This window comes from Nerophis lumbriciformis, linkage group LG08, assembly GCF_033978685.3.
Source record: "Nerophis lumbriciformis linkage group LG08, RoL_Nlum_v2.1, whole genome shotgun sequence".
Lineage (NCBI taxonomy): Eukaryota > Metazoa > Chordata > Actinopteri > Syngnathiformes > Syngnathidae > Nerophis > Nerophis lumbriciformis.
Window position 1 is genome coordinate 29,094,433 of NC_084555.2, and position 25,402 is coordinate 29,119,834.

The 25,402-nt window shown below is 41.2% G+C and overlaps 1 protein-coding gene across 2 annotated transcripts in view; it reads right to left on the reverse strand.

Moving 5' to 3' along the window:
* tfb1m (transcription factor B1, mitochondrial) overlaps positions 1-25,112 on the reverse strand; it is a 77,219-nt gene extending 52,107 nt beyond the window's left edge. Inside the window, exons 1-6 of one of the 2 annotated variants that reach the window (XM_061968612.1) lie at positions 25,015-25,112; positions 18,549-18,697; positions 17,839-17,990; positions 17,507-17,615; positions 9,887-10,038; positions 9,524-9,643 (exon numbers count right to left, since the gene is read on the reverse strand). In XM_061968612.1, coding sequence (XP_061824596.1) covers positions 9,524-9,643; positions 9,887-10,038; positions 17,507-17,615; positions 17,839-17,990; positions 18,549-18,697; positions 25,015-25,094 — 762 coding nt within the window. In that variant the 5' untranslated portion in view covers positions 25,095-25,112. The remainder of the gene's footprint in view (positions 1-9,523; positions 9,644-9,886; positions 10,039-17,506; positions 17,616-17,838; positions 17,991-18,548; positions 18,698-25,014) is intronic. The other variant, XM_061968613.1, reaches the window with a different exon arrangement.
* Positions 25,113-25,402: the final 290 nt, after the last annotated feature.

Sequence of the window (25,402 nt, forward strand, 5' to 3'; positions counted from 1 at the left end):
CCAGTGAGGCGATTCATTGGCTATAGCCTAGGTACGTGGCACACACAAACACACTCACACTTAAGTTTTAAGATAACTGTTCCATTTAAGAATATGTGAAAAGACAAAGCTGACATGTGACATTATCCAGTTATAATGTAATGTGTCCAAGACGATTGTGCAAATGTTAGTTTCAGGGCTTGATCCATCGTTATAGTGCACTGATACAGTGGTATCTCACATAAGAATGTTTTGAGATAGGAGGGGTCTCTCGGCTAATTGTTATGCTTTAAGTTGCAAGCAAAAATTTGAGTTACAAGCATATCCGCCAATAATTCGCAAATGTCCCAGTGAACTCCGTAAGATCAGCCCAAAACATATGGTCTTACTTGCTCACATTTTCTTATACTGTAGCTAGGGATGATTAGTGTAAAGGACAGTGCTGTGAAGGATATTCATTGTATGAACATGATCCAAACCATGACAAAATGTGTCGCCAACGTGGCGAAGCAATTTAAACGTATCACTGCTAGTCTGCACCACACTGAAGCAGAATGAGTCTAATGCCAGCTAAGAATGTGAAAATAATATATAATCGACAGACATCTTTTCATGAAAACATGGAGAAGCTGCTGATGGTGTGTTTGATGAAGAAACTAAAAGGAGATCCCGTAGAAGTTCATTCTCCAGGCTAAATACTGTACATTATTATTACATGACTTTATACAACTACTGTAGTTGTTAGTAGCACATTCCGTTGTATTGGGCAGCACGTAGGCGCACTGTTTAGCGCTGGTGCTTCAAAGCGAGAAGTTCCTGGGGCCCTTTTGTGGAGTTTGCATGTTCTCCCCATGATTGCTTGGGTTCTCTCCTGGTATTCTGGCTTCCTCCTACCTCCAAAGTCATGCACCGGAGAATAGGCTGATTGGCAACACTAAATTGGCCCGAGTGTGTCAATGTGAGTCTGAATGGTTGTCGGTATATCTGTGTTGAGGTAGCGACTTGTCCAGGTAGCACTCTGCCTTCCGCCGGAGTGCAGCTGGGATGGGCTCTAGCCCCCCATGGACCCAGAAAGGGATAAGCGATAGAAAATGGATGGATTTTTATCTAGACGAAATGGTGGTGCTTTGGGGGGGGGGGGGGCAAGCACCAATTAAATTGACTTCAAATAATTTCAATAGGAGATGTTGATTTGGGATACAAGTGTTTTGAGTTAACAGCTCCGACCGTCACAGAACCAATTAAAGAAGTTGAGGTACAACTGTATATTTTAAAACACGTTCCTTAAACTTTCAACATGCATTATTTAGTGGCGCTCTTTTTTTGGCCAGCAAGGAACCAATGAACATATTTCCTTGCTTAAATCTGAAAGGCATTCATCATCAGTGCAAGATGACTTTGAAAATTCATCTACATGAGTAAGCTGAAATTGTTAGCTTGGGAAGTACCGGCTAGTGTTTCTTAGTTCCAGCTTTCTGCAAGACTCTCACACATGAGCAGCATGTTCAGGGTCTACCTGAGTTTTTTTCACTATTTACTTGGTAAATAACATGTAATATTTACGTATTTTGCTCATTTTAAGCATACGGTGGTGCATTAATTTCACAGACACACCACAACGTTCGCTTTTCTCTTCAACAACAACAAAATTACTACTCACGGCATACTTTGTGAGAGAAAACAACGACTACTTTGGGAGAAATGATGATCCAGAAATCTGATATATTTTAGCCTGACTATAGAGAGGATGAACTACATATTTTAGAAGCTGTGTGCTTAATCTTTAGTTAAACACAAAGCATCATGCAACAGTATTGCTAAGTGCTGAACAAGATATACAAACTACAAACATAATAAAACAATCACTCACTGTACAATGTCTGCTCTCACTGAGATGGCGACTGTTTAGATTAAGAATTAGTTATAATGCTCACGAAGGGTTAAATAAAAAAGGTGCTGCAAACGAGCGTCTTTTCGTGTCTTTGTCACCATCTCCGGGTCAAAGTTGAATGTCAAAGTTTATCAACTCCATGGTTTATGGCTACAACCTTCTACTATCAAGGTGAGAGGCATGATTTATAATCTAGAATTCACTTTCACAAGCGTGATGCAGCAGCTTAACGGCTCAAGATGTTAATATAGCATGTGGAGTGTCGCTATGGGGCTGGGCTGACCAGCGTTCTATCGTAGGTAAGGGGTGTGCCCAGGTTCAACCCAGCAGACATGTGGCTATAGGCCAGGGGTCGGCAACCCGCGGCTCGGGAGCCGCATGCGGCTCTTTGATCACTCTGATGCGGCTCAGCTGCATACTTGCTGACCCTTCCGATTTTTCCGGTAGACTTCCGAATTTCAGTCCCTCTCCCGAAAATCTCCCGGGGCAACAATATTGAGGTTTAGCGTCCAATTTTATACTATCTGCGTGCTGGGTCAGTCACATGTTGTATGCAGGCTCTGCCTTTCACATGTAAGTGACTGCAAGGCATACTGTACTTGGTCAACAGCCATACAGTTCACACTGAGGGTGGCCGTATAAAACAACTTTAGAAGGTTCTCATAGTCATTCACATCGACGTCCCACTGGGGTGAGTTTTTCCTTGCCCTTATGTGGGCTTTGTACCGAGGATGTCGTTGTGGCTTGTGCAGCCCTTTGAGACACTTTTGATTTAGGGCTATATAAATAAACATTGATTGATTGATTGAACTTTAACACTGTTACTAATATGCGCCACACTGTGAACCCACACCAAACAAGAATGACCAACACATTTCTGGAGAACATCCGCACCGTAACACAACATAAACACAACAGAACAAATACCCAGAATCCCATGCATCCCTAACTCTTCCAGGCTACATTATACACCACCGCTACCACCAAACCCGCCCCCAAACCCCGCCCACCTCAACCGACGCACGGAGGGGGGGTTGATGTGTGTGTGTGAGGTGGGTGGTGGGGGTGGGGGGGTGGTGGTAGCGGGGGGTGTATAATGTAGCACGGAAGAGTTAGTGCTGCATGGTATTCTGGGTATTTGTTCTGTTGTGTTTATGTTGTGTTGCGGTGCGGATGTTCTCCAGAAATGTGTTTGTCATTCTTTTTTGGTGTGGGTTCACAGTGTGGCGCATATCAGTAACAGTGTTAAAGTTGTTTTATACGGCCACCCTCAGTGTAACCTGTATGGCTGTTGACTAAGTATGCATTGCAGTCACTTATGTGTGTCTGCAGAAGCCGCATACAACATGTAACTGGGCTGGCACGCTGTTTATACAACCTGTAGAGGGCGCTAAAGACAGTGCCATCACGGCACGCCCTTATTATTGTTGTTTGGGTGAAAATCAGCAGACATTCGAGAGAATAGTTGCCCTGAATTTCGGGAGTCTCCCGGAAAAATTGGGAGGGTTGGCAAGTATGACGCGGTCAAGCGCCATTCATATAGAACTCGCGAAATAACGTCTCGCGGGCCGCGTGTCTGGTTTATACATAGCACAAAGCAAAAAAAAACTGTATGCAGTGTTATTTCATTTTAAATTTCTAAAGAGTTTTGTGGCTCCCATTGTTTTCTTGAATTTGTGAAACGGGTCAAAATGGCTCTTTGAGTGGTAAAGGTTGCCGACCCCTGCCATAGGCAGAGTGGTTGAGGGGCGGTACCTACCTGCAGTCCTCCTCAATCAGCTCAAGATGATAACAGCTGTGTTTAATCACCAATGGAGGACATCTGGGTTCTGATCAGCCTGGGCCATAAATGCAGCAGCTTGAACCTGAGCTCACTCTACCTCTGCATGGGATGATGTAAGGCGGTAAGACGCACACTCCACTTTCTTTCAAACAAAATGCTTAATGTATATATTGCATAGACTAATTGATGCTTTGTCTGTTGTCAGGCAACCAGTGTTGGACAAAAACTAGAGCGATAAAAGGAATGATGAACAGTACCCCAACTGGGAGGATGATTTAAGTTGACTACATTTATTCCCCCTCCCACACCTTTGTTAAATAAACCCATTTCCTTGAGAACAGAAGCCTTCTCAGCGTCTTTGTGTTGGGCAACGTCTACAAGCAGCATAAGCTACTTTGCTCTTTGTGATCACGGCGTGGCTAAAAGTAGTTTGTCTGCATTAGCGCTTATAATAACAATATAGCTAATACTTGGTTAATATTCAAGTCACGACATGTAAATAAAGTATTTTGGGCGGTTTATTGAATGTTTTTAGGAGGACTTCATGGGCGCAATAGATTACAGTGAAAGCTCGATTTACAACCACCTCTGATTGCCACCTTTTCGGTTTACCAACCTTTACATGGCACCAAATATGCTTCTGTGTGCGAACCATGTCTCGTCGTACAATTGCCTCATTAATTAATTTTGCATGCGGCTTGAAGCCATCGGGGGCTACCATTTTGATATCATCACTTCCTGTGCACGCGGACGCGGCCATTTTGAAGAGGCAAGGCCCCCTACGTCACATCCAGTTTACATCCTGTGCATACGGGCGCGGCCAATTCAAAGAGCTTTGACGGCAAGCGGCACTTCTGACGTGTTTATTCCTACAATTGTCGTACCTTGCGCTGATGAGAGCTGTGTCAGCCTGTCATAAAGATCCCTTTGTGTGATCAGAAACTATTTAAATGTGTCCAAACACTTAGTCTCGCTGTATAGCTTCGGGTTGCTAGACAACCGCTTCGAGCTAGTGTTTTAGCTTGTAAGACTCTGGGTTGCGGCACCTTCAGTTCGAGGATTTTATCAGCGAAGGGGGCTGTGTTCCGCAGCAAGCCTTTAATTGTGATGACTCCAAAAAATATGCCACAGCGGATCTATATTACAGTGAAGGAGAAGGCACTACAGGAACACAAGCTGATGAAGGATCGCCTCACACTGCTAGTCTGTGCTAATACTAGCGTTGACTATGTGAAGCTTTTGCTGGTTTATCACTGTGAAATACCCAGTGTTTAACAATGCCACAAATAATCGCAGACACAAGGTAAAATGATTTTCCTTTTTTTGTATTTTACTGTAGCAACATGGTGGTTAACGTTTTGGAGCGCATCAAAGAGACGTGTGTGTGCCTGTGTGTTGACATTTAAGCTTGCTGTAATGTTTGAATAAAACATAGATTGATGAGCCATTACCCCCTTGATATGTGGTCTGGTGTGTGTGTGTGTGTGTGTGTACGTACACACACACACACACGTATGTATGTATGTGTATGTATATATATATATATAACACACACACATTAGTGTCTTTAAAGTGTGCAGTTTTTTTTAACTGAAAATAGGGACTTTTGTCGAGTGTAGAACCAACTATTCATGTTGACATTAATTCTAATGAGAAACTCTGCTTCACCATATGAACTTTTTGGTTTACGAACCATGTTCAGGAACAAATTAAAAGTTCCTAAATCGAGGTTCCACTGTACTCCCATTAGTTGCATAGTTAGCCACCTCGTACTTGAAGAATTTTACAACTTAGAATGCATCAAAGAAGAAAGACGTGTGTTCTTGTCTAAGGGATTGTGAAATATAGACAAAAGTTAAAAAAAAAGTGAAGTTCCCCTTTAAGAGCTTAATTGGTTCTGTAATGGAGCTCTTAACTCAAAACACTTGTATTTTAAATTAGCGTCTCTAACTCAAATTAAGTGAAGTCAATTTAGTTTGTGCTTGATATCTCCTCTCGGAGAGATTATTTAAACCATTTTGGCTGGCGTTGAACTCATTCTGCTTGCAGTATGGTGCAGACTAGCAGTGATACGCTCCAACTACTTTACTAAGTTGGGGAAACCCTGTGTAATGTTTTTGATGATTTCTTTCCTAATTCAATAAGTATCATCCACTTCTCAGCACGGTCCTTCACACACACATTCTTCCTTCCCATGTTCGGAAAACAAAGTTATGTCCATCTCTAGCTATAAGCTAATGCTACAGTGTAAGACCAGATGTTTTGAGTGGATCTTATAAGGTTCACTGTGACATTCGCTATGCCAACGAATGGCGGGGATGCTTTTAATTCAAATTTTACATTGCAACGTAAAGAAAAACAAACAATGACTGCTTGTACCTCAAAACACTCTTTAAGGGGAACTGTACTTTTTGGGATATTTTCCTATCGTTTAGAATCATGAGAGACAAGAAGACATTCTATCTCGTAAATAAACATAAATGGGATGTCCGACGTTGTAGTCAGCAAGTTCCTTTTTTCCCCTCTATCCTCTTGATGTGAGGAAGACTGGCTCGTATATGCACATGCATCTTCTGCTCTTGCTATTTCTAAAACAAAGTAGCATACAGTTCTAACTTATATCTGTCAGTAGACTCGATATGGAAGTGCTAAAAACTACAACATGACTGACGGGGAGAGGACACAGTCCAAGCGGAGGCAGCGAAATAAGATGGCCCACAAAATGACGCATCCTGAAGAGACGGTCAAAACGCGTTCTGTAAGAAATTACATTTGCAAAATTTTAACAAAAGCACAACCATTACATGTTATGTAGATTACAAGGAAGTAGGGCTGGACAATTATGGCAAAAATAATGATCACAATTATTTCAATTGATATTGAAATCACAATTAATAACAATATTGTATTATTTATTAATTTGAAAACATGAATATTTATTGCACCACCAAAACTCAACTTTATATATTATTCAAAAGAACAACGGGTATAAAATATTTATTAATTAGTCAAATAATAAGAGTAACTGTCAGACCATGCCTTATTTTGAGTTTGTTAGTGTTTTTCTATGGTTAATGTTGCGTTCCTGTCCAGCGTACTTATTTTGTAGTTCCACTTACGTTTTGAGTGTCCTGCAGCAGCTTTACTTTGTTTCCCAGCGCATCTATTTTGAGTTTAGTCTTCTCTATTTAAGTCCAGCTGGTGCTGCGGCCTGTTTGCTGGTTTAAGGCTTTAAAGTAAGTTAATTCCCGCATAGTCCTAGGTTTTTTGTGTTCATTACCAAATGCACTAGTGTATGGCGTGCACCTCGCTGCACAAGTGCTTTAGTGATTTTGTCTTTGTTTGTATTAAATACCTTGTACCGCACGCTGTCTCCTGCTACCATCTGCATCTGGCATCACAATCATCGCTATCATGCGACCCAAGCGTGACAGTAACAACTGTAAAATAAAATAACAATATCAATATAAAAAAATAATAATTCAGTTTTTCAGAAGAAAAAACATTAAATTCCGTTTTTTATCTTTTACACTTACTTTACCACTGTAGAGTGTGTTCTTTTTGTGTCAAATAAAATGTAATAAAATATTGATGGGATATTCTGCATTTAACAGCAGATTCCGTTTTATTGGCAATTCTGTGACTTTGTCCACGGTTACGTGAACGCGAAAATCATATGGCCTTATTTTTTTGTTGATTTTAGTTACTAGTGATTATGCACACCAGCACTCTGTCAATTAAAAAGAAGCAACCATGGTGAAAACACAAACATCTAGTCTACATGGTCTTTTTTCCTTTAAAACACTCACTTATCTGTTTCACCATTACACGCTCAGGAATTTGCATGCACCTTGCGCGGCCAATTAATCATTTTTTCCGATTACAAAATGTTATGATCGTTAGAAGCTATAAAATAAATCAAAATTAAAATTTGATTAATTGTCCAGCCCTACAACGAAGTGTATTAAATGTAGACAAATATAGTATAATAATGCTCCAGCACTCCCGCGACCCCAAAAAGGGACAAGTGGTAGAAAATGGATGGATGGATGACTCCATTAAGTACTACATGCATTTCTCACATATTTTCCCTCATTATATCGAGATTAAGACCACCAGACAAACTACAGCAACCTTTGAAAATCAGTTAGAATAATGAGGTAAAAGTATTAGCTAAACAAATATGTATATAATATAAACATATTCAAAGCTTTACTGAGACTGCAAATTAAGTCATTTAAAGCAGAGTAACAAGAGGTTCAAGCTAAACCACAATTTGATGACGGGTAAATAATGCATGTCAATAGAAGACTATACCTACGGACAAAATTCTCGGTATCTTAAAAGTGGAAGCCGTCATACCTACATTAGTTGTGAACTACAGACTCCTGTAGATGCCTGGTTGTCCAAATACGTTCGTCCACAGAGCGCCCATGCATGTGAAGAGAGCACACGCAAGCACTAACACACACTGGGCTCCGTAATCTTTTATAGGCCACCAGCACTAGGGGGTCTGCTCATCAAACCGCCATCATCTTCCCTAATGGTATCATTTCCACCAAGTGGCCATTAAAACATTTAGAGGGGGAACGATGGCCTGTGTGGGCAAGTGGGAGGTGCTGATTCATCTGCAGTGCGGAGTGATCCCTCTCTAATTATGTTTGCATGGATCCCGTGTGTGTCTGTGCGTGTGTGTACATGGGCTCACATTTACAGCTGATGTCTATTAAGTTACAGTTAGAGGTATGCTCAAAAGTAAGATATAGAAGAGTATAAGTAACGGCCGTTTGGCAGTGGACTGTGATGAAATAATCATCAGCAACCATCTCTTCTAAGGAAATGAACAATCAGCCCAAGTCCCATTCACTCAGCCACATTTTATTCCTCACAGGGAATGAATGATTTACCCTCAGTGGGTCCTAATGCACCACAGTACCTTCCAGAACTGAAAGTTCATCACTGACATAAACTTTACTACTTTCATTTAATTCACAGACCGAGAAAAACACATTCATACAAGGACGTAAGGAACCTCCTGAGTCTTTAGGAAAGCCTCTTGTCTATTATCTCAAAATACACATCTCAGTAGAGCTGTCTATTTGCCAGAGCTGACATTTCGAATTTTCAAATTTTGCAGCAGAGCTGTTATTCCTTTAATACGCCCTCTAGTCCTACTAAAAATCCTCACCCCGAAAATAAAGCAAAAACATCTTGCATTCACATGTTATGTAAGCGCGGATGCCTTTCTTCCTCCGCTGATCCACACACAGGCTAAAAGACAGAGGCAGAAATGGGGCCTAAAAAAGAACTCGGGCCTCATTACGAGGCGCAGCGCGAGGGTGCCACATCTCAAATACCCACCAGGCATCATTACATCCCAGAAATGGTCCAAAGACAGAACAGAGACAAAAGTGATTCAACACAGTCTTAATGAAGCCTTGAAGCCATGACAGTGAGGGAGAGATGAGTGATGGCGACATGACGAGGGACTTGTGATAGAAACATGGGTCCAGATTTAAGAAGGATGAGGTCCTGTTATTGTCCTCCAGGACAATAACAATGCAATAATAATAACACGTCCATCTGCCAGTGACAGCCTCGAAGCTACACTTTTACAACTGATTGAAATAAACATCAAACTTTCACAGAAAAAAAGTGTTCTAATAGATAAAATGCTAGGAGGAGGCATATGTGGATTTTCTACGCTTGAGCAAACACATCAGAAGATGATTATCGACGGAGCAGAAATCAAATGACTCCATGGAGACTAACAAAAAAAATGTCTGAGTAGCAAAATATAAAACTATGTTCTGCTTGGCTTGACATGCAACATTGGAGCAAAATAGAATTTTAGGTATTAAAGCATCTACCTCTGGTTTGGGAACGAAAGCCTTTCCGGGGATGGTGAAACAGTGGTGGACGGTGCTAAGATACTGAGCCATGATAGACAGGCGGCTCCTCTGTTTGCTCTTCGTGCTGGCTGTCAACCTCTGGAAGGAGAAGATGGCACAACAGCACTTCAGTATTCAATGATGCATGTTTGATAAGACACAAACACAAGGTGAGCTCATTTAAACAGTAACCAAACGGGAAAAAGGAAAATAAACATACTGTATACAGAGAGACCATTAAGCAACTAAATAAATTGTTTAAGTGTTTCTGCCTGGCCTCTTGGTTCCTGAGCTACACAGCAGCTTCCAGACACACCCACAAACAATATGTAGGTCACGTACCTCTGCCACCTCTTTCTGGAAGGTGAGCGTAAGTTGGGTGCGTCCATAAGCGAAAGGACCAGTCCTGTTAGCCATGTTCTCCAGCCATTTGATGATGAGAGGGGTGGACACGTTGAAGGGCAAATTCCCTATGATGTGAAGGTTTGGTGGATCTGGGGGGTTGGTGGATGTAAGACACAGTTTAACAGTAACCGAGTGGAAACGTGAGTAGGCAGAAACATACTGGTTTGATAGTCCATCCATCCATTTTCTACCGCTTGTCCCTTTTGGGGTCGCGGAGGGTGAGCCTATCTCAGCTGCATTCAGGCGGTAGGCGGGGTACACCCTGGACAAGTCGTCACCTCATCGCAGGGCCAACACAGATAGACAGACAACATTCACACTCACATTCACACACTAGGGCCAATTTAGTGTTGCCAATCAACCTGTCCCCAGGTGCATGTCTTCGGAGGTGGGAGGAAGCCGGAGTACCCGGAGGGAACCCACGCAGTCACGGGGAGAACATGCAAACTCCACAGAGAAAGACCCCGAGCCCGGGGAATGAACCCAGGACCTTCGTATTGTGAGGCACTAACCCCTGTACCACCGTGCTGCCTTAGTGTGATAGTATGGCTTGTAATATTTTGACTTCCCTTTTAAGTCATCAGGCAAGTTTGTAGAACAACTACAGTGGTACCTCAGTTTTGTTAGTAAATAATATAAATCAAAATCAATCTTCAACATTTATACCTGACACTTTTTATGGACAATAATTATACATTTGCGTGCAAAAAGCAATACGAAATGATGAATTCATCATCACCTTTACTTTAATTAAAAATTACTGTTGGCAAAGACAACAATAGGGGGTAGGACTAGGTGTATAACCACACGAATGCCACCTTTATTATTTTACGGATTGTTGAATTTTATAGTGTCTCTCACCTAGTTTATCAAAGTGCTGGCACTTGCAACTTTTTTTGGCCACATGATGGCTTATTTTGACACTGTACTCAATAAAAAGAAAGCACAGACATTTCTAGTATATTATGTTATGCTGTGTTTCATTTGTACTGGTCGGAATTTCCGAGTTCCTATTCGGAAGCTTCAACTGGAATGCACACTGAGGTCGGATTTCCTCACCACTACCATTTTTTTATTTGTATTTATTTATTTTTGTCATAAAAAAATACAATCATGTGTGCTTACGGACTGTATCCCTGCAGACTGTATTGATCTATATTGATATATTAATAACAGAAAGAAACAACCCTTTTGTGCGAATGAGTGTAAATGGAGGAGGGTTTTTTTGGGGGTTGGTGCACTAATTGTAAGTGTATCTTGTGTTTTTTATGTTGATTTAATTAAAAAAAGAAAAAAATGTTTTTAATTTTTTTTTTTTTTTTTAAATTTCTTGTGCGGCCCGGTACCAATCGATCCACGGACCGGTACCGGGCCGCGGCCCGGTGGTTGGGGACCACTGCTTTCGATGATCAGAGACGTATACTAAACTGATGGGTTGTTTTGCAAATGACAGAATGTGGGCGTGGCATGCCGCCAAACTTTGATCTGATGTTTCGCAAGAAAACATTAATACCGGTACCTCAGATTCCCAAGTTCAGACCTTTATCCTAATTGCTATAAATGCTGGTGACAGTCTGAAGTAGCTTTATTTCATTTGTATTTATTTCAATTTAATTTAATTTAATGTAATTCTCCTAGGGACTTTGACCGATTGAGTCAAGTTTTAAATGACAGATACTAGACGTATAGATGATGATATATTGCAAACACTTTTTGCATACGCCATTAGATGTGGGCGTGGTGTGGCGACAAACTTGGTTGCAATGGTTCGCTACAAAACCCGACAGGTTAATAACTCGGCTCCACAAACTCAAATCTTGATGAGTGATGATACCCTGAAGTGCCCGATGGGTCAGTATCTGTTCATATCTATTTGTAAGGGGCGGAGCCTGGCGGCAAAAACTACCTTGCAAAAGTACCAATTTACCTGCACTTTAGATGATCGGATCTTCTTCCTAACTAACATGAGGCATTAAGGTGGGAGTCTGATCATGTCTAAATGTTAATTTCGACACTGCCAACACCCCCTTGTGGTGGAAGATTTTAACAGTGTTAACTTCCTTACACGTCCTCCGATCTTCATGAAATTTTTGGTGTTGGATCAGAGCATCGGGAAGGACCTAACCGCATGCGTCATGTGTGCCCAATGACTCATGTGAACCCCGTGGTGCAAGGGGGGCGAGGGCCCGTTCAACGCTGCTCGCAGCTTTAATTTAACATTGGAATTGGAATGTAAACTTTAGAATATCCTAGTTTATTAAAACAAACATAACATTTAAAATATACTCTGTCCGTTAACATTTTGCATTTGATTAAAAATCAAAACCAGAAGCAATAAAATAGGTTCTGTCCTCGTTAAGCAAAAGATGGTGGAACCTTAAATATACACAACCAAAACAATAAATAATATGGCTAATTAAAGTTATTGTGACCAAAATTATCCCGGGTATTATTATTATGCGGTATTGTTGAATGTGCTCAAAAAGTACTTATTCCCTTACTAAAATCTTTTAACAAAGTTTTATTTTCTTTTTTTAAATACAAAACCCAAAACCAGTGAAGTTGGCACATTGTGTAAATCGTAAATAAAAACAGAATACAATGATTTGCAAATCCTTTTCAACTTATATTCAATTAAATACACTGCAAAGACAAGCTATCTAATGTTTGAATTGAGAAACTTTTTTACCAATGTGTTACATTGCCTTTCCTTTTAACAGCACTCAGAAAACGTTTGGGACCAATTTTTGAAGCTTTTTAGGTGGAATTATTTCCCATTCTTGCTTAATGTACAGCTTAACTTGTTCAACAGTCCGAGGTCTCCGTTGTGGTATTTTAAGCGCCACACATTTTCAATGGGAGACAGGTCTGGACTACAGGCAGGTCAGTCTAGTACCCGCACTCTTTCACTACGAAGCCACGCTGTTGTAACACGTGGCTTGGCATTGTCTTGCTGAAACAATGCAAAGTATGTTGCTCCAAAACCTGTATGTACCTTTCAGCATTAATGGTGCCTTCACAGATGTGTAAGTTACCCATGCCTTGACCACTAATACACCATACCATCACAGATGCTGGCTTTTGAACTTTGCACCTACAAACCCTGTTTCCATATGAGTTGGGAAATTGTGTTAGATGTAAACATAAACGGAATACAATGATTTGCAAATCATTTTCAACCCATATTCAGTTGAATATGCTACAAAGACAACATATTTGATGTTCAAACTGATAAACTTTTTTTTTTTGCAAATAATCATTAACTTTAGAATTTCATGCCAGCAAGACGTGACAAAGAAGTTGGGAAAGGTGGCAATAAATACTGATAAAGTTGAGGAATGCTCATCAAACACTTATTTAGAACATCCCACAGGTGTGCAGGCTAATTGGGAACAGGTGGGTGCCATGATTGGGTATAAAAACAGCTTCCCAAAAAATGCTCAGTCTTTCACAAGAAAGAATGGGGCGAGGAACACCCCTTTGTCCACAACTGTGCGAGCAAATAGTCAAACAGTTTAAGAACAACGTTTCTCAAAGTGCAATTGCAAGAAATTTAGGGATTTCAACATCTACGGTCCATAATATTATCAAAAGGTTCAGAGAATTTGGAGAAATCACTCCAATTAAGCGGCATGGCCGGAAACCAACATTGAATGACCGTGACCTTCGATCCCTCAGACGGCACTGTATCAAAAATCGACATAAATCTCTAAAGGATATCACCACATGGGCTCAGGAACACTTCAGAAAACCACTGTCACTAAATACAGTTCATCGTTACATCTGTAAGTGCAAGTTAAAGCTCTACTATGCAAAGCGAAAGCCGTTTATCAACAACATCCAGAAACGCCGCCGGCTTCTCCGGGCCCGAGATCATCTAAGATGGACTGATGCAAAGTGGAAAAGTGTTCTGTGGTCTGACGAGTCCACATTTCAAATTGTTTTTGGAAATATTCGACATCGTGTCATCCGGACCAAAAAGGGAAGCGAACCATCCAGACTGCTATCGACACAAAGTTCAAAAGCCAGCATCTGTGATGGTATGAGGGTGCATTAGTGCCCAAGGCATGGGTAACTTACACATCTGTGAAGGCACCATTAATGCTGAAAGGTACATACAGGTTTTGGAACAACATATGCTGCCATCTAAGCGCCATCTTTTTCATGGACGCCCCTGCACATTTCAGCAAGACAATGCCAAGCCACATTCAGCACGTGTTACAACAGCGTGGCTTCATAAAAAAAGAGTGCGGGTACTTTCCTGGCCTGCCTGCAGTCCAGACCTGTTTCCCATCAAAAATGTGTGGCGCATTATGAAGCGTAAAATACGACAGCGGAGACCTCGGACTGTTGAACGACTGAAGCTCTACATAAAACAAGAATGGGAAAGAATTCCACTTTCAAAGCTTCAACAATTAGTTTCCTCAGTTCCCAATCGTTTATTGAGTGTTATTAAAAGAAAAGGTGATGTAACACAGTGGTGAACATGCCCTTTCCCCAACTACTTTGGCACGTGTTGCAGCCATGAAATTCTAAGTTAATTATTATTTGCAAAAAAAAAAAAAAAAGTTTATGAGTTTGAACATCAAATATCTTGTCTTTGTAGTGCATTCAATTAAATATGGGTTGAAAAGGATTTGCAAATCATTGTATTCCGTTTATATTTACATCTAACACAATTTCCCAACTCATATGGAAACGGGGTTTGTATAACAGTCTGGATGGTTCTTTTCCTCTTTGGTCAGGAGGACACAACATCCACAGTTTTCAAAAACAATTTGAAATGTGGACTCGTCAGACCACAGAACACTTTTCCATTTTGCATCAGTCCATCTTAGATGAGCTCGGGGCCAGCGAAGTCGGCAGCGTTTCTGGGTGTTGTTGATAAATGGCTGGTTTTGGGGTTCGTAATTAAAATAAATAGACACACAAACTTTCTTGGCAGAAAAAATATCAAATATTGATCTGACTTAATGAGAGACATATTATTTTTATTTGTGTGTTCAAATATGTTTATCTTCTTCCATTACAATTTGTAAATGCTTTAGAGTGTTTTTTTAATAAATATAAATTAGGTGATCATTGTGTTTAAGTAACGTCACGCTAGTTCACTTCCTGTCAAAGACACCTCCGTCTGTTTCAACTAGAAACTGTCGAGTACACTGCACTTTACAGACTACAGGGTGCGCTTATAATTCTTTCATTTTCTCAAAAATCAACAGTGCGTCTTATAACCCAGTGCGTCTAATGTACGTATTAATTTTGGTTTTGCTTACTGACGTTGAAGCAATTTTATTTGGCAAGACATGCACCTGGGGATAGGTTGGGGATAGGTTGATTGGCAACACTAAAATTGGCCCCAGTGTGTGAATGTTGTCTGTCTATCTGTGTTGGCCCTGTGATGATGTGGCGACTTGTCCAGGGTGTACACCGCCTTCCCCCCAAATGCACCTGACATAGGCTCCAGCACCCCCCGTGACCCCGTAAGGGACAAACGGTAGAAAATGGATGGATGGATGGAATTGTAACGAGTAGTAGTAGCAGTAGTCGTAGTAGTAGTAGTAGTAGCAGTTGTAGTAGTAGCAGTAGCAGTAGTGCTAGTAGCAGTAGCAGTAGTAGCAGTAGTAGTAGTAGCAGTCACACATAAGAGCTGCCATAGTTGTGTATAAAGAGAGTATTGCCAACTAAACTAGAGGCGCCATGACTGCTACCAAGGACGTGTGTGGCTGTGCCCCGATGCATGCCATTGCTTTCGTTTCGATGTTAGATTTTCTGACGAAATAAACCAAAATGAAACGTTGATATATTGTTCCAAACATAATCCAAATTTGACGCACTCTGCTGCTACATTCCTGCAGTGTTTTGCGACCAGTAGGCACTCTAACACGCACCCAACGGCGCAATAAACGTAAAAAAAAACACAGAACGACCAAAAAAATTACTTATTACCCTCATTTTGCCAAAATCTTCATTAGATTTGGACCAACAATCACGGAGAAATTGTGACTTTTGTGTAAAGTATGTCAACTGTGGTGGCTGCCGCCAATGTATTTTTTGTAATCCCTGTATGTACTGTATCACTCATTATGTATTATTCCAACTGATCTTTCTTTTTTGTAATATGCTAAGTGAGTAAGTGTACTTTTGTAGTTATTTCCCCATATTTCTGAACAAGAGCTCAGATATGGTAACACTTGCGAGCAGCAGAGAATATGGAGTGATTTTTGGTCCAGAACATAGTTTGCTTTATTCAATATAAATAAATAAATAAATGGGTTGTACTTGTATAGCGCTTTTCTACCTTCAAGGTACTCAAAGCGCTTTGACACTACTTCCACATTTTACCCATTCACACACACATTCACACACTGATGGAGGGAGCTGCCATGCAAGGCGCTAACCAGCACCCATCAGGAGCAAGGGTGAAGTGTCTTGCTCAGGACACAACGGACATGACGAGGTTGGTACTAGGTGGGGATTGAACCAGGGACCCTCGGGTCGCGCACAGCCATTCTTCCACTGCGCCACGCCGTCCCCCTGAATATTGACATATGTCTTGTCACTTTACGTTGTATATTTTCTATGAGATTTCCAGTTCATTTTCTCATCTGTTATTAGACCCAATGTATTTATTTGTTTTACTCTTTCAATGTCCGTCTATTTGTATTTGTCTTTACTGAGATTCAAAGATAGTCTGTTTTTGTCAACCCATCTCATTAATTTGTTAATTTTTTCTGTTATTATTTTCATTAGCTTCTGTGTGTTCTCTCCCAAACAAAACGCCAACGTTATGTTGTGTGTTGACCTGGCACAAGACACTGTAATCGGTGGCTCTTCACTGTTGATGGCGAACCTTCACTTCCCCTACTTTACTTCTTTTCGGGTGGTTGGGAAAGCAATGTAAAAGTTTTCCACAATTCTCATGGGTGGAACAAACCCAACATTCAGACCAAAGAAACGCCATTACATGTTATGTAAAACAAAAGGAAGTATTTTAATATGTAGGAAAAAAATCAAATGCATCTTTAATGCACCTTATAGTTCGGTGAACCCGATGGTCTAAAAAGGCAGCACAACCTATATGTTCAATGTGAATACTGTATCTTATTTGTTTAGACAGTAATGTGTTTATACAAGTTTTGATTGGGGTATGATGTTTTTTAATGCAGAAAGATGTTAATGTCTCTTGTTTTCATGTCAACATTTAAGCTAGCTAGCAAACTAACGCTAGACGATTCATAATTTTATCAAAGTGTGGTTATCAATCACAGTTTTTCGATCATTTTAATTTAGTACGATAATACTAACAGTCAGGAGTTTTAAAACTGTTAATATTACTACCGCTTATGTGCATGTAGTACAAAAGCACACAACTGCAGCAAAGAGTGACCCCTCTGCCTTTTGAAGCTCGTAACAACGCATGCACACCGCGGTTATCAAGAAAACTTATCGAGTTAATTTTCATTTACTGTTCGGTTAGTTAACTTATCGAATATTGGCCCAGGTCTATTTTTAGCTCAATGGATTTTATACCCTTGTTTAGTGTAATCTCCTCACCTTCCTCCCAAGGCTTACAGATACTTGTTGGGAATCTTCTGTCCATTTTGTAGGTAAGAATGTCACCATGGACAATCCTCATCCTGCCCGGTGCTGCCTCAGACAGCAACTGTGGAAACAACATTCAATTAAATATATATATATATATACATATATATATATATATTCACTGAAACCAGTCATTCTCCTCAGTCGTTCTTCAGGTGGTTAATGATGAGGCAGTGGATGAATCGATTTGGCTTAAATGGACAGACAAAGGCATTTATCCACCATCAACACTGACAAGCCGGTGCAATGACATTTACACAAACCGAGTGGAGAACGTCATTTACCGTTAATCCGGGGATGAAGCGTGAATCCTTCTCCACCACAAACAGGTCTGTAGCCCCAGCGTTCAGAATGGAGCGGGTCAAGCCACCGGGACCCGGACCCACCTCACACACGTGGGCATTCTTCAAATTGCCTGCCTGGCGCACTATTTTGTCTGAAAAGATGGAGCTGGATGATCTACTGAATGCTTTTGTATGGCCCTATGCACACTTAGCAAGTCAAATTCATAAATCATGTACATTACACAGCATGCTCCAATCAAACAACTTAATCAGTCTTGTGTATCCAAATGTATATGAATTGTGTGCTATGGATATGAGATGCATTAATCCAACGGTCACCTTGCCCAGTAACAAAAGAGCAGATCAGGCCAGCAGTGCATCACTGATAATTACATTAAGCTCCAATAGGGCTGATGACTTGCTTTATTCGTTTTAGCAGAGGACTTCCTCAACATGACCCAAACAGGAAAGACTGTCTCTTTTAATGCCTGGAAACAAGGCTCCGTGGAGCTGAGCAGTGAAGTGCACTGGTGTAGACAAAATAATGAGGAATAGGAGGGAGCAGGTATTGGTGCAATGCAGATAGAGCTAGACGAGAGAGTGTGTGTGTGTGAGTGTGTGTGTGTGTGTGTGTGTGTGTGTGTGTGTGTGTGTGTGTGTGTGTGGTGCGTGTGTGCGTGCATGTGCGCACGCGTAGCAGACAGACCAACCTGTGAGCCTTAAGTCCAACAGGAAGTTCTGAGAAAGCTGTTTCTCAGCTCGCAGCTTGTACAGCTTTATCAACTCACTGACAGTGGGCAAGGGAGGTAGGCGGAAAGATGCAAGCTTTCCAGAGGCAGCCATTCCAATTAAATAAACACTGTAAAAATTAAAACACACACACACTAAAAACACTTAAAAGCTACTGTAAAGACATCCTGTAAAGACCAACCACTGAGAGACACGGAGTGTTTAGAATTGCTACGTTTAAGCAACTTTTTCATTGTGATGGGTTATACATTTATCTCAAAATGGTTTAGTCAGTGGTGTGCCGTCAGGGCCAGCAAGGCCTTCTCTGCTGGCCTAACATAACCAGAAATCATGATCATAATTAAAGATAAAAGTAATTTTTAATTTACTTTCCCTAAATATCTAAAAGAAATCATATTCTCTTCATGTCATATTATGCTCCTTCCAGAGCTGTTGTTTTTAGGTTACAGTTTTTATCCAACAGAATTCAGCTAGCTTATGTTATCAAGCTGTACGAAATCTGCCTGGGGCCATAAGAATCAACAATGCGGGCGTCTGTGCACTGTAAGTGAACGGGCATATACAATTGATAGATAATTGCGATAGCTAATCAGATCATGAGTTGTTGTAAGGTAAGGCCTTCTAGCTGGCCTCGTGTTGAACGTGACATTTACGCGTCCTTTGACTCACTGGTTTAAGCCGCAGCGGTGCTATGCAGATCAACAGATAAAGCTACTTTTTTAACCCACAATGGCCAAAGCTCTTTTAATGTTGCTTTTAATTATGTAATATCCAATGCAGTGGTGTGTCTAACATGAATCATGATCATAATTGAATAAAAGGTAATTATTTGTAATCTACTTTCCAAAAATATATAAAAGTATATTCTCTTCATGTCCTTGTTTTTACGTTAAAGCTAACTTGTTGCCAGCGCCGCAGACCTTCTAAGTCAACATTAGCGGCATAAACAAACAGAGGACATTCAGTTGATAGACAGTTGCGATAGCCAATCAGATCCCGAGTTGTTGACAGTAGCCCATGAAGGTAGCCTAACGTTAAACGTGACTGTGATTGGATGCTCACTTATCGTTCCCAAGTGAGTATCCAATCACAAGTGTTGATTTGCGAATACACAAAGTGTCACCGGAGCCATACCCGGCAAGCAGATAAATCACCGGTACTCTTCACCCTTGCTCCTGATGGGTGCTGGTTAGCGCCTTGCATGGCAGCTCCCTCCATCAGTGTGTGAATGTGTGTGTGAATGGGTAAATGTGGAAGTAGTGTCAAAGCGCTTTGAGTACCTTGAAGGTAGAAAAGCGCTATACAAGTACAACCCATTTATCATTTATTTAGTCACTTTTTTAACCCACAAAGAAGGAGAGCAAAACTAGAAAATTAGGTGGAAGATATATATTTGCACGGCTATTATCAAGAAGCATATTTAAAGAGAAACAAGATCTACTGAGACGAGGTCGGTCCACTTCGGAAGCTATAGTTTGCCCGCTACTTCTGCTGGAATCACTACGAGCGGAACCACTGGCTTTTACGCCGTCGGATTGGTGCTACAAATTGTTCAAATATTGTATTTCTTTATTTTTTCACATTTATTATGTTTTTTTACAATTATTTTAATTTTGACAGTACCACGCAAGATTAGGGCTGGGCGATATACCGAGTTTGTACGATATATCAATATATTTTTAAACAAGATATGAAAATATCGTAATATCAATATAATTTATTTCACGTTAAAATAACCAAACACTGCTTATTTGTTGTGTCCCTTGTTCTCCCCCGCTCCCCTCCACGGGCTACGAAACCCCTCCCCTTCCTCCTTCCAAGACGTGCTTGCACGTATAAGAACATCCATGATTGGTTGGTTGTTTACTATGATGAGTCACGATTGGTTGAGATTAGGCCAATCAGAGGCAACATACGGCGGGTCATGGAACAAGCAAGGGAAATCACAACAGACGTCCCAAATGACGACTAGAGAGTTGTAGAAGAGAAGAGGGAATTTTCAAGTGGGTGATTTATATATTAAAAAAACTAATGGTAGATGGCAGAGGGATTCTCTTCCTTAGATTTTTCTTTTAGCGATGTAGACGTTGTCCAGGAAACCCACAATGCATCTACTTGGCCACATTTGAACAAATGCATGCGTCTGGATAAAGCAATGGCCAACATTTGAGTTGTTTACCATGTAAGACCAAATCAATGCTTTCGACATGGAAGACGTGGAATACACATTTAAGAACACACATGATTGTGGACATGTGATGACTCTTGCTACAGTATAGCCTGTCTAAATGCTACATTTGATTTTCATTGGTGTTTTACAACAAGACAGTAGCTGACATTTTGTTCATTATTTCTACTCTTTACATTTTGACATTGAATAGTTGAATCATTTTGAAACAAACAACAAGATCATAGTCGCACAATTAAGTCAAGTCACTTACTTGGCGTTGACCACAGACATGTGGTCTAGTAGGACCACAGAACCGTACGTGTGTGACAGTCTATTACATCGTCGACTGGGAATTAAAAAGTGCCTTCTTGCAAATTAATTTTTTATCTGAGTTTGATACAATTTGTATTATTTGCACAGCTATGTTATTTATTTTATGTAGAAAGAATATGTTTCTATTTTATTTATACATTCTTTGTTTTTCTATTTTATTTATGTTATGTAATTCTGTGCTACTTAAACAGTTTATTTTCTGTGCTGTTAATACCCATCTTGACTAACTGGGTTAATAAAAGTGCCACTGTCTGTTTACAGTGCAGTTGTCATTCACATCAATTTCAGTGAATCGCGATCAAAATATATCGAGATATGTATCGATTATCAAGTTTAAGTAAAAATATATCGAGATATACTTTTACGTCCATATCGCCCAGCCCTACAGAAGATATATTAATTGCTGATGAGGGTTTATAAATTTTTTAAAGCCAGTTTTGTACGCTGTTGAGGCGATTCAATGCGCAATAGTGCGCAGGTCTCTTTCTTTAAAGTATTTCTCCAGTCGTAGTCATGTGGGGACATAAACTATGGTATTTTGAGAGGTATTTATTGAAGTCGGACATCACTGAAGGCCTAGGTGAGAAACGCACGGCCCGTCACTGGGTTTGGTATATCATCAAATGCAGTGGCGAGCCGTGCGCTTCCCACCTAGGCCTTCAGTGATGTCCTGTGTCCAATGATTACCCCTCAAAATATCATAATTTATGTCACCACATGACCATTGCTGGAGAAATACTATACAAGAACACATTTACGCACTACTGCGCATTGAATCACCACCAATAGTGTACAAAACGGGTTATTTTCTGGCGCATTTAAAAATCAATAAACCCGTATCAGCAATTAAAACATATCTTATGTGGTACTGTCAAAATTAAAATTGCAAAAAACTAGGGCTGCAACTAACGATTAATTTGATAATCGATTAATCTGTCGATTATTACTTCGATTAATCGATTAATAATTGGATAAAAGAGACAAACTACATTTCTATCCTTTCCAGTATTTTATTGAAAAAAAAACAGCATACTGGCACCATACTTATTTTGATTATTGTTTCTCAGCTGTTTGTACATGTTTCAGATTATAAATAAAGGTTTATTAAAAAAAAAAAAAAAAAAAAAATTGCCCCTGCGCATGCGCATAGCATAGATCCAACGAATCGATGACTAAATTAATCGCCAACTATTTTTATAATCGATTTTAATCGATTAGTTGTTGCGGCCCTACAAAAAACATATTAAACGTGAAAAAATAAAGAAATAAAATATCTGCACTTACACTTTGTAGAACCCATTCGAGATTCCGGGGTTGGCCAACATCGTCTCACATGATGTAGTTTCTCTTCAAATATCCTTCTTGAAAACGGCCTTGCAAATATATGTGTTGTCTTGTCTAATCATAAAAGACGCAGACGAGGCGTGTTGGCTGAGTTCTTAAAGTTTACTCCACAGCGTGCTCATCAAAAACATCCCATTGCCGGCCGGCATGGCTAATTGGGGCCACTGTGCATGCTCTTCACTACTGTGGCATGCTGGGTAATGGAGTTCTTATGTTACCTAGCTCATAACATCACAATATATATCTGCCTTAGGTCAGAAAGAAGGCCTTAATGACAACAACTCGTGATCTGATTGGCTATCGCAACTGTCTGTCAAATCGCCCGCATTGTTAATTCTGAAGGCGTCTGGCAGATTTCGTACAACATGGCAACATAAGCAAGCTGAATTCCGATTGGATAAAAACTATATAACCTAAAAACAACAGCGCTGGAAGGAGCATAATGTGACACGAAGAGAACATGAATACTTTTAGATATTTAGGGAAAGTAAATTAAAAATTACTTTTATCTTTAATTATGATCATGATTTCTGGTTATGTTAGGCCAGCAGAGAAGGCGGCACACCACTGATCAAATGCATATTGAGCACAAGCCGTATTACATGTCATGTCTGGAACACCTCGAGACATTTTGATTACAATGATTACAGAGGTTAGGGGTCTTTGGCGCCCTCTTGTGGCGTGATAACAGACAGCATACTCTCAGGATCAGGGAATATCCATCCATCCTACCGCTTATTCCCTTCGGGGTCACTGGAGCCTATCTCAGCTACAATCGGGCGGAAGGCGGGGTACACCCTGGACAAGTCGCCACCTCATCGCAGGGCCAACACAGATAGACAGACAACATTCACACTCACATTCACACACTAGAGCCAATTTTAGTGTTGCCAATCAACCTATCCCCAGGTGCATGTCTTTGGAAGTGGGAGGAAGCCGGAGTACCCGGAGGGAACCCACACAGTCACGGGGCGAACATGCAAACTCAGGACTACTCAGGACCTTCGTATTGTGAGGCAGACGCACTAACCCCTCTACCACCGTGCTGCCCCAGGGAATATCCATCCATCCATTTTCTACCGCTTATTCCCTTCGGGGTCGCAGGGGGTGCTGGAGCCTATCTCAGCTACAATCGGGCAGAAGGCAGTGTACACCCTGGACAAGTCGCCACCTCATCGCAAGGCCAACAAAGATAGACAGACAACATTCACACTCACATTCACACACTAGGGCCAATTTTAGTGTTGCCAATCAACCTATCCCCAGGTGCATGTCTTTGGAAGTGGGAGGAAGCCGGAGTACCCGGAGGGAACCCACACAGTCACAGGGCAGACATGCAAACTCCACACAGAAAGATCCCGATTGAACTCAGGACTACTCAGGACCTTCGTATTGTGAGGCAGACGCACTAACCCCTCTTCCACCGTGCTGCCCCAGGGAATATCCATCCATCCATCCATCCATTTTCTATCACTTATTCCCTTCAGGGTCGCGGGGGGTACTGGAGCCTATCTCAGCTACAATCGGGCAGAAGGCGGGGTACACCCTGGACAAGTCGCCACCTCATCGCAGGGCCAACACAGATAGACAGACAACATTCACACTCACATTCACACACTAGGACCAATTTTAGTGTTGCCAATCAACCTATCCCCAGGTGCATGTCTTTGGAGGTGGGAGGAAGCCGGAGTACCCGGAGGGAACCCACACAGTCACAGGGCAGACATGCAAACTCCACACAGAAAGATCCCGATTGAACTCAGGACTACTCAGGACCTTCGTATTGTGAGGCAGACGCACTAACCCCTCTTCCACCGTGCTGCCCCAGGGAATATCCATCCATTTTCTACCGCTTATTCCCTTCGGGGTCGCGGGGGGTGCTGGAGCCTATCTCAGCTACAATCTGACGGAAGGCGGGGTACACCCTGGACAAGTCGCTACCTCATCACAGGGCCAACACAGATAGACAGACAACATTCACACACTAGGACCAATTTTAGTGTTGCCAATCAACCTATCCCCAGGTGCATGTCTTTGGAGGTGGGAGGAAGCCGGAGTACCCGCAGGGAACCCACGCAGTCACGGGGAGGACATGCAAACTCCACACAGAAAGATCCCGAGCGCAGGACCGAACCCAAGACCTTCGTATTGTGAGGCAGACGCACTAACCCCTTCTACCACCGTGCTGCCTGGATCAGGGAATAGTTTAACTTTAAACTTGGATATGAGGGGTTGCTACCATTGTACCGACCATCTGGTCAATTTATTCTGTAGAAAGGTACAGTATGATACAAATGAGTGAGAGGTGACATTGACTGGGCAAGAGAGGTCATTTTAAGAGTTAGCCAAACAGCCACCAGCCGTGCGTATAAACACTAGAACTTTAAAAAGATGGCGCCGTACAGTAAATATAGCATTAGCTGTGACACTGTCATTTGCAATATGCAGCTCAGGTTTAATGTTCTCTCGTTGAGCCAAAGCGACCAATAGCGGCGGTACATTTTACACCGATTCAACAAGCCCGCACTATTCTGAAAGATGCCAGACTGCTGAAAAAAATAAATAAATGCTGATATTACCCACGCTTCTTTCTCGCCGGCGTTGCAGCGATTTCCTTCCTCACACTTCCTCTTTCGTCATGACGTTGACGTGAGACCATCCAATCAGATTGCGACAATCGTAAATTCTACCAATCAATGGGCGTGGGCTGGCTTTAGGTTTGCCCTTCAACAGTCGTTTGTTGTTGATGTATTGCGGGTTTAAGGCCAGGAGGAGGCGATAGTTCAGGGACGAATGTGTGTTCATTCCGAGGTAATAGATTTAAATTCGTTTATTATTATCTTTAAAACATCTGACACCATATTTGGTCCCGAAAATGTATTCATTCAAATTAAATTAATGCACTTAGAATATACATCTGCTTAGCTGGGACGCAGAGTCTAATAACATGTACAACAATGTTATTAT